Below are 9,798 nucleotides of genomic sequence, written 5' to 3'. Positions count from 1 at the left end.
AATTACATTTATCTACTAAATGGAACACTCACTTATAGTATCTCCATCATCCCAAAATAGAGATCCTTGTGCCATCTGATTATCATCTGCAGCAACAATGAGCTTCATGTAATTTTTTCGACTGCAAAAAAGAAATATATAATTTTACCCATACTAGCAGAATAGTGCATTTTATATGATGTGGCATCCATAAAAGTATCCAAAAGAGCACAAATAGAATAGCAATTAAGGAGAATGCAAATTATTTAGACAAAGAAAATTAAAGAATTTTTCTCTTTAAAATGTTACAAATATTAAAACATAAAATTCATCATATTTAATACAAAATATCATGCATGTCTTTTTTTTGAGACAGGTTCTTCCTAAGTTGCTTAGGACTTCACTAAGTTGCTGAGGCTGGACTGAACTTGCAATCCTCCTGCCTCAGCCTCCCATGTCACTGGCACTACAGGCATGTGCCATGACACTATAGGTGTGCACTACTATGCCCAGCACTAGCATATAATAACATCTACTCTAAATTATCAAGAGTAGCCTTATTTATAGTAATTACAACCATATAAAGTTCATTGATAAATTTATTTTTCTCTCTCTAATCCTGTCATTGGCCATTAAGCATTACTATATTACTTAAGTCTTCTATGACTTAAGCCTTCTTCATGTTTCCATATATAAATCATTCAATTATCATTGAAAAAATATTAATAAGAATGTAGAATAACTGGCAAGTTCTATCTATGTAATAGACAACACCTCCCAAGGTGAGGCCTAACTATGAACTAAATACCTGTGCCTGTGCTCATTCAACAGCAATTTATGGAAAGTAACTGGGTTTGAAAGTCTCATATTATTAAGAAAGGATTTCTCAGGCAAATTATTTTTAGATATCTACCTTTTCCAGTCACAAATGTTGAAGGATATATTGTCATGGGAGTCTGCTAAAATATCTGTGATTAAAGCTCAAGTCTTCAAGTCTTCTCAGTAATGACATATTTTTTAGTTAAAAGATGTTAACATTCCTCAGCATTAATGTGTGTGTGTGTGTGTGTGTGAATGTGTCTGTTTCAGTTAATAGGCACTAGTTTAACAGAGAACTGTGTTTTTTAAATATCAAAAATCTGATTCAACCCACAATTTCTCAACCCATGTTAAAACTTGAGATTAAAAACTCCATAAGCTTCATTGTACCCTGGGTGTATTCCTAAATCTTATATCAAATTTACTACATTCCCTTTTTAATCCATGCACATAGATTAAAAAGAGAGACAGAGACATAGAACCTGACCTCTTTTATAGGAAAAGTAAAGAATCTTCTATGCAGAAATTATGAATGGTATCCATGGAAACCTCACTTATCATTTTTCTCTTTTTTCAAATAATGTCAGAACAGGATATTGACAGAAAAAAAGTTAGGTGGTTCCAGGAGATATGGCCTGTCAGTACATAGGTCACCAAGAAAGTGTTTTGAGTATGAAAAGAGAAGAGAGACAGGAACAGAGTCCTCCATAATCTGAATGTCTAAGCCAGGTCTATAGGTCTTGGGAATAAAAATTATTATGGTACAAGAAATTGATTCTTATGTCAGTCTCATGAGACAGAATCATCCTATGTTCTTGGTGTAATGGACAGATGGTGAAAAAAAAAAGACAAGGATAATAGGGAGGAGGACCTCTCGGAAAAAAAAAAAAGTTATCATGGCTAGATGATGATCAATTCATGGTGATAATGAGTTTCTGTGTTGTCCCTCAACTCATCATTATGTGGGGTAAAGCCACTAAAAGGTAGGTCTCCGGTTGGGCTCAGTGGTGCATGCCTGTAATCCCAGCAGTTCAGGAGGCTGAGGAAGGAGGATTGCGAGTTCAAAGCCAGCCTCAGCAAAAGTGAGGTGCTAAGCAAGTCAGTGAGACCCTATTTGTAAAAATAAAATACAAAATAGGGCTGGGGATGTAGCTCAGTGGGTGGAGTGTCCCTGAGTTCAATTCCTGGTACCAAAAAAATAAATAAATAAATACATCAAAGGCAGGTCTCCTTGCCTTTAGAGAGCAGGGAACTTAGAAATTTGAATAGTGATATTTTCAATGGATATCTACATTTCCATGAGTCTGAAAAATATATTGCAGGGCAGATAAAATGAGGCAGAGACAGGAAAAAAAATAGATGTAAAAGAAAGAGAAGTTTTCCAAACAAAGTTGACTTAAAGTTCATTAAAACATTCATGGTATGGGATATTATTTAGTGCTAAAATGAAATGAGATATAGAGTCAAGAAAGATATGCAAAATATTAAATGTGTACTACTAAGTGAAAGAAGTCAATCTAAAGAGCTATTTGATGTGATTCTAACGATATGTCATTCTGGAGAAGGTAAAACTATGAGGGGAGTAAAAATGTCAGTGGAAATTTTGTGTTGGAGGGAATAAGTAGGTGGGATGCAAAGGATTTTCAGGGCACTGATATTATTCAGTATGATACTGTAATGGTTCATACCTTGTAAAATCCACAGATTTAGATAAAACACCAAGAGAGAAACCTAATATAAACAATGGACACTGGATGATAATGACGTGTTCATATGGGTTCATAAATTATAACAAATGTAGCACTTTGGTGAGGGATGTTGATAATAGGAGAGGCTATGATAGTGGGAGGTATGTGGGAAATCTCTGACATTCCACATAATTTTGCTGTGAAAACCTAAAATTAATCTCTAAAGACTTTTAAAACTTCATGCTTTCAGGAAGCAAATGATAGTTCTTTCTACATGTACAGTAAAAGATGAGGACCTAGCTAAGACAGTCATTCAAAAGAAAAGATTTATTAATTCTTCTACATATTATATACAAGGGGCATAAAGTTTTAATTTGTATTTTAGTTTGATAAGTTTTCTTACTTTAAAATTAGATATTTCATTGAAAGACAATTTTCCATAAGTTTCTTGCATTTCTAAATATCTCACATAAAAACTCACAGCTTTTCTTGTGAACTGTTGTTTAAAAGAATTTAAAAAGCAAACAGCATTAGTCATGATATACAATAATGTATATTTAAATGTAAATTGTTGGTATTTTATTGAGTATTTTTGTATCTGTGTTCATCAAGAATGGATCTGAATTTTTCTTTCCTTGATATGCCCTTGTCTGGTTTTGGTGTCAGGGTGATACTAGCTCCATAGAATGAATTTGGGAGTGTTCCCTTATTTTTTACTTCATGCACTAATTTGAGGAAGATTATCATTAGTTTTTCTTTAATTGGTTAATCAGCTGAGAATTTATCAGGGTTCTATGCTTTTCTGTGTGGGAAAGTTTTTATTATTGCCTCAATCTCCTTGCTTGATATTGGTCAGTTTAGGTCTTTTTATATTCTCTTGGTTGTAATTCAGATAGTCCAGAAATTTGTCAATATATTTTAGATTTTCAAATTTATTTGAATATGTTTTCAAAATAGACCCTAATGATCCTCTGGACTGTATACCATAATCAAGGAGGTTTTATTCTAAGAATGCAAAGTTGGTTCAACATATGCAAATCAATAAACGTAATTCATCAAATAAGTAAAATTATGGACAAAATCACATGATCATTTAAATAGTTTCAGAAAAACTCTTCAACTGTATCTTGCACCCATTCTTGATAAAAAAAAAATAAACTGAAAAAACCATATAATATTATTCAATACAGTACTCGAAGCTATAGCCAAAGCAATTTAGGCAAGAGAAGGAAATTAAAAGGTTACAAATAGGAAAAGAAGAAATCGAATTATCTGTTTTGGGATAACAATCAATTTCCTGTGCATCAATAATGAGAAAGAAATCAGGAAAACTATTCCATTCATAGTAATATTAAAGAAAAAAACTGTAAAAAATATACCCAAGGTAGTAAAAGATGGCTATGATGAAAATTAAAAAACACTGAAGAAAGAAACTGAAGAAAACCTCAGAAGGTGGAAAGATGCCATTTGTGTCTATTCTTGGGATAGACACAAATAATATTGTTCAAAAGATGATACTTCCAAGAGTAATCTACAAATGTTACCCAATACCCATCAAAATACTAATGACATTCTTCACAGAACTAGAACAAACATTACTAACATTCATATGAAAGGATAAAAGACCCAGCATAGCCAAAGCAGTCTTCAACAGAAAGATTGATATTGGAGGTATCACAAAACCTAATCTAAAATTATAATGTGGAACTAAAGTAAAAATCACATTGTCATATTAGTATGAAAACAGACATGAAGATGAGTGGAATGGAAGTAGAAGACACAGAGACAAACCCACATGGAAAAATTCATCTATTCTACACCAAGTTTTCTCCAAACTTTGGAGAAAATATAGCCTTCTTAACAGAAGGTGCTGGGAAAACTGGGTATCCATTTATAGAAGAATAAAACTAGATCATCTCTCTTACCCTCAAAAAAAAAAAAATCAAAAATCAACTCAAAGTAGGTCAAAGACCTAAGAAGTAGACTAAACTCTGCAACTGCTCAAAAATAATAATAATAAAGTCAACATTCTAACATATGATACAGGCACTGACTTCCTTAATGAGAATCCTAAATTTCAAGAAATAAAACCAATAATCAATAAGTGGAATGGCATCAAATTAAAAAATATCTACACAGCAAAGGAAATATTTAATAGCATAAAGAGACAGCCTACAGAATGAGGAAAAATCTTTGCCTATAACTATTCTGACAGGGGATTAATGTACAATATACAGAACTCAAAAATATAACACCAGAAAAACAACCTAATAAACAAATAGACAAATGATTGAAATAGACATTTATCAAAAGAAGAAATACAAATGGACAACAGATATTTAAATAAAATATTCAATATCCTTGGCAATCAGGGAAAAGCAGATCAAAAATACACTGAGATTTCATCTCACTTCATTTAGAATGGCAATCATTAGGAATACAAATAATAATGATTGCTGTAAGCATGTGGTGAGACTGTAATTAATACAACCACTTAAACATTGTTTGGTGGGACTGGAAATTAATACAACCATTTTAGAAAGCATATGGCGACAGTAGGAATGGAATCACTATATGACCCCCTACCTCATTCCTTGAAATTTATTTGAAAAATCAATAAATAATGTAAACATATTATAGTGATATATAAACAATATTTATAGCTGCACAATTAAAAGTAGCCAAGTTATGGAATGAGTGTAGGTGCTCTTAAACAGATGATCTTGTTTTATTCTTATATAAATGGATACCCAGTTTCCCCAGCACCTTTAACAGATGAATGGGTAAAGAAAATGTGTTATATATACACAATGGAGTTTTATTTAGCCATAAAAAAAAATCTCATTTGCTGCTGAGTGGGTAGAACTGCAGAATACCTTGCTAAGTGAAAAAAGATAGACTCAGAAAGTTAAGAGTCAAAAGTATTCACTCACATATGGAAGCTGGAGAGAATTTTAAAAAGGAATAAAAATTGATTTCATGAAGTAGAAGGGAGATCAATAGAGTAGAAATAAGGGGATTGAGACGAAGGGAAGACGGGAAGGAATGGAGAGTTCTGAGGCACGAAATCTACCCTACTATGCTATGTTCATGTATGACTATAATTATAATGCACTAAATAATAATAATAATAATCATCATCATCATCATAATAATAGGAGGAGGAGGTGCAGGATCAGTAGAGTAGTGCAAGTGGATCAGGGATAGGCAGAAATATAAGAAAAGGGAATGTGATGGGGAAAGGGATTGATCAAATTGTTATGTGCATGTATGAATATGGCATGATTTCCACCATTATATACAATTATAATGCACCAATAAGAAAATATAAAATAAATTAAATACCTTAAAAAGAGAGCATGGGAAAACATTTTAAAGAAAAATACAGTATTTTCAAGTATGTATATAGAAATATACTTAGTCTGAATTGTCAGATTTATTCATGTTTAATTAGAAGATATTATTATTTTAACTGTATACTGGTACTTTAAAATTATTGATCTTTAATTTTTTATTTTTTTGAAGGATGGATGGGTTTGCTTATAGCCCATAATAAAACATTAGACTCCCTTAAACTTGGGGTTCTTCAGCTGTGACACAAACCTGATGCATGTATAGCATTTGTATGGTCTACTTTATGTCATCCAGAATGGGACTTGACAATCAAGGAAAATTTATGTTAATGTGAAGTTTTCTGTTTCTTGCTATGCTATCATTAATAAAGATATTCCTGACTCAGTATCCCCATCACCATGGCAGGCAAACTTATTAGCTTGCAGGTCAGAGAAAAATCTTAGACCTTTCCAGACATTTCTAGCAGGATATATCACAAAACATAATCAGAGCCCTGAAAACAGTTAACTTACCTATAAAATGTGTTTTGAGCAGGCTCTTGGCATGGTAGGATGTAACCACCTCTAACATGTAGATTTATTTTATCCCAGTCAGTTGGAAATGTACTATTTTTTCCTCTGAAACCTATATCTTCACCCTGGAAATGAAAGAGATGAAAAGAATAACAAGAGAAATAAGAAATAGATCATCAGCAGTTTTGTACTTGAGGGCATACATTTATAAACCAAAATGATATGCTTTCCAGTTTAAAAATTAACAAAACTGTTTATTCAAGGAATCATGTTGTTTAAAGCATACCCATAGTTCTTAGTTAAATAGGGTCCTCTATAATAACTCTGAAAGTAATTTATAGCTATTTGTTTTTGTGAAGCTTATGTGCAGAACACATATGAATTCTGAAAGGTCACAAAAGCTATTTCTGACTTTCCATGTACATGATCCCTGGAAGGATCTCATTACCTTTAATGATTGTTTATCATAACCAATGAAGGACAAGACCTTACTTCAAGTAATGTTCAATTTTCATGTTTATTTGCAGAAAGAAATCAATGACTACTTAACAAATTAGAGCAGAAAAAATTTACCCTCCTTCACTGTGTGTTAATTTGATTCAGATATAGTTAGCAAGACAAATGTTATTCTTTTAAAGAAGAAAGTGAACACACTTCATTGGTTACATCAATGCAACTCTATGCATATCTTTAGTCAATTCCCCTGAGTTTTTAAATACTTACAGTATAGTAGTTAAACCACCGAGCATTAGGGATATAGCCTTCTACAGTGTCATCCTGGAATTTAAAGTAAAGATATAATCATTAAAAACATATAAAATTAATTAAAAAAAAATTTTTTTTAAACAAAACATGTGGTGGAACTTACAGGATCCAACACAGGGGTGACCAAAAATGCTGGACCCCACAAGAATTGCTTGTATATATCCCAAGTTGGCTTTTCCTCAAAGAACCTTGACAAAAATAATTACAAGTAATTAAAGTAAGTGAAATTATCTTATCTCTACTGAATACCATGAAATGTTTATTCAAATCATGTTTTTTACAGCAGACTTTAGTGGATTAAAATGAAAAACAAAGTATAAAAACATTAGAGATAATTCCAACAATTGGAATTCAAAGTTATCTCAACTATCACTAAATATCCTTACATAATGCAGAAAATGTGATGGAATGTAAGACCAACCAGATGAGAAACCACCTTGGAGGAGAAGTCTCACAGGTAGAAATATTAACTTTTCCTAGAATATAATAAAAAATAGGAAGCAACATTGATAACACCCTGGTAAAGAACCATAAAACAAACTTGGGCTGTAAAGATGGTGACTTGGAAATTTTGAAACCCCCATGATTCCTTATCTCAATTTAAATCAAAATTTGTGTATCCTACTTACACTAGAGCTCTCTCAAAGTGTTTTAAAATTCTTAAAGATTCTTTTATGTCTCAGTGGATATCTGCCTTTGAGATATAAATGGCCATAAAATACAGGGTCTATCTTACATGCTGAGAATAGCCCTTATTAATTGTTAACACTTCTATTGCATTCCTCATTGGATTGTGTTTGGTTTTTTTTTGTAATATTCACATTAAGAATCAGAATTTGCCTTAAAAATTAGAACAAGCAAAAATGTTTGCAACAATGCTCTATGATGAAAAAGAATTTTTCAAGATTTGTCATATATCAAATTGAGGTTTAAGGGGTAAATCTAAAACATATTTCTTAGGAGAATGTTTAAGGTATTCTAGGGTACCCAGTCAGTATATCTCCTGGAAGAATTGGTATGCTATTTAGTCAGGCATATTTGGTGGACTTAATTATATGCATTAAAACTCAATTAATTAAATCGCTACTTTTCTCCAAGAAATTCTGAATATATGCAATGTAATTCTGCATGCAAAACATTTAGAATAATGCCCATTATACAGTAGTTATTTTAAAACCAAAATAATTTACGTGTTTCATTTATTTCTGACTCATACTACTCTATTAGTAGATGTATTTATAAAAATGTTTTATTAACCCAAAATGCCTGATTAACATAACAGCAAAAAAGTTTCCTATAAGATTATTCATTAAATTAAATTAAAGTTATCTCTTTGTAGTAGGAAAAAAACAAATTTTACACTTACTCATGCAAAAGGGGTCGGATAACAGTGCCACCATGAACATGAACTTCATGCATTTGTGTATAAAAATAGGGCAATAAAGTATATCTAATTTCTAGAATACTCTTTGACATTGCAGCAAAAGTTTCATTCCAAGAAACAGGATCTTGTCTCTGAAACAAAGCAAAGTGAAACCATCATGATTCCTTATCTCTGTTTAAATCAAAATATTCAAATATACATTTGAACAATAAAAGTAGAAAATTACATTAATTCACTTTCTCCCCAAAATCTTATGCAATATTTTTATCTTATATAATAAAGGGATATGGCATAATATTCATATTTAAATAAGAAAAGTGCAAATTAAAATTACACTTGATTTATTTTAGAGGAACATAGTTTAGAGGAACATACACAAAGAGTAATTCACATTTTAATAGGTGACAACAAATATGTTGTCAATTAATGACTGTCATTCTATTCAAAATTCTAAGGTTCACTAAAGAAAAGAATTGGAAGTGAATGTGATAAGAACATACTCTAGTAAATGCAATGTTGTGATTTCTTGAGTATGGATAAAATGCTCCAAGTTGCATCCAGCGGGCACAGAGATGATATTCAGAATTGTTGAAGAAACCACAGATGTCTGCTCCAATCTAAAAGATATTGTTATATATAATTTATTTTGAATAGTTGGTGTTTTTTAAAATATTTTCAGCTTTTGAAAATAAGAGAATAGATCTACTTACATATGATATTCCAAAGAGACTAAATTCCATCATACCTAAAAATTAGGAGAATAAATCTTAGAAAATTATTTTTATGTTTTAATATTTTCCTCATATTAATGAAGACACTCTTTAATGTCAGTCTCCAGTTAAATGAATCTTTTTCAGATTATAAATATATTTTTCATTCTTATAATATTCTTGCTTTTTTGACTATGTAATACAAATGATGTTTAGAAATGGACATTATGAACTTCCATATTTGCAAGGACATTCAGAGTACAAATCTTTTATGAAGACATTATAGAGAAAAAAGAAAATATTAGTGGTTTTGATTTTTTAAAGTTTCCAGTTTCATTTTTTAAATTAAAAAGGATGTTTCTGCAATTATTTCACTGTAAGTTTCATCCATTAAAATAAAATGAATTATCTTTATTAAATAAAATCTCTAAGAAGTGATCACTGAAACAAAATAGAACACATATGTTTCCCCAGATATTTGTTCAAGAAATATTTCTAAACACTGTTTCCTTGAATCTATGATTAGTGAAGAAACATACAATGATAATGTCCAATTTACCAGATATCTGAATATTGTTCAAATTTTC

The 9,798-nt window shown here is 31.1% G+C and overlaps 1 protein-coding gene across 1 annotated transcript in view; it reads right to left on the bottom strand.

The window, feature by feature from the left end:
- The window catches only part of Si (sucrase-isomaltase), a 77,474-nt gene that overhangs the window by 6,429 nt on the left and 61,247 nt on the right, over nt 1-9,798 (bottom strand). Inside the window, exons 39-45 of the mRNA XM_048814371.1 lie at nt 9,212-9,246; nt 9,002-9,118; nt 8,484-8,632; nt 7,221-7,305; nt 7,076-7,129; nt 6,353-6,477; nt 33-121 (exon numbers count right to left, since the gene is read on the bottom strand). Of these exons, the coding sequence (XP_048670328.1) occupies nt 33-121; nt 6,353-6,477; nt 7,076-7,129; nt 7,221-7,305; nt 8,484-8,632; nt 9,002-9,118; nt 9,212-9,246 (654 nt within the window). The remainder of the gene's footprint in view (nt 1-32; nt 122-6,352; nt 6,478-7,075; nt 7,130-7,220; nt 7,306-8,483; nt 8,633-9,001; nt 9,119-9,211; nt 9,247-9,798) is intronic.

The sequence above is a fragment of the Marmota marmota genome, unplaced genomic scaffold, assembly GCF_001458135.2.
Source record: "Marmota marmota marmota unplaced genomic scaffold, marMar, whole genome shotgun sequence".
NCBI lineage: Eukaryota > Metazoa > Chordata > Mammalia > Rodentia > Sciuridae > Marmota > Marmota marmota.
The sequence above is the reverse complement of the archived record's forward strand: the minus strand, read 5'-3'. Positions and strand labels throughout refer to the sequence as shown.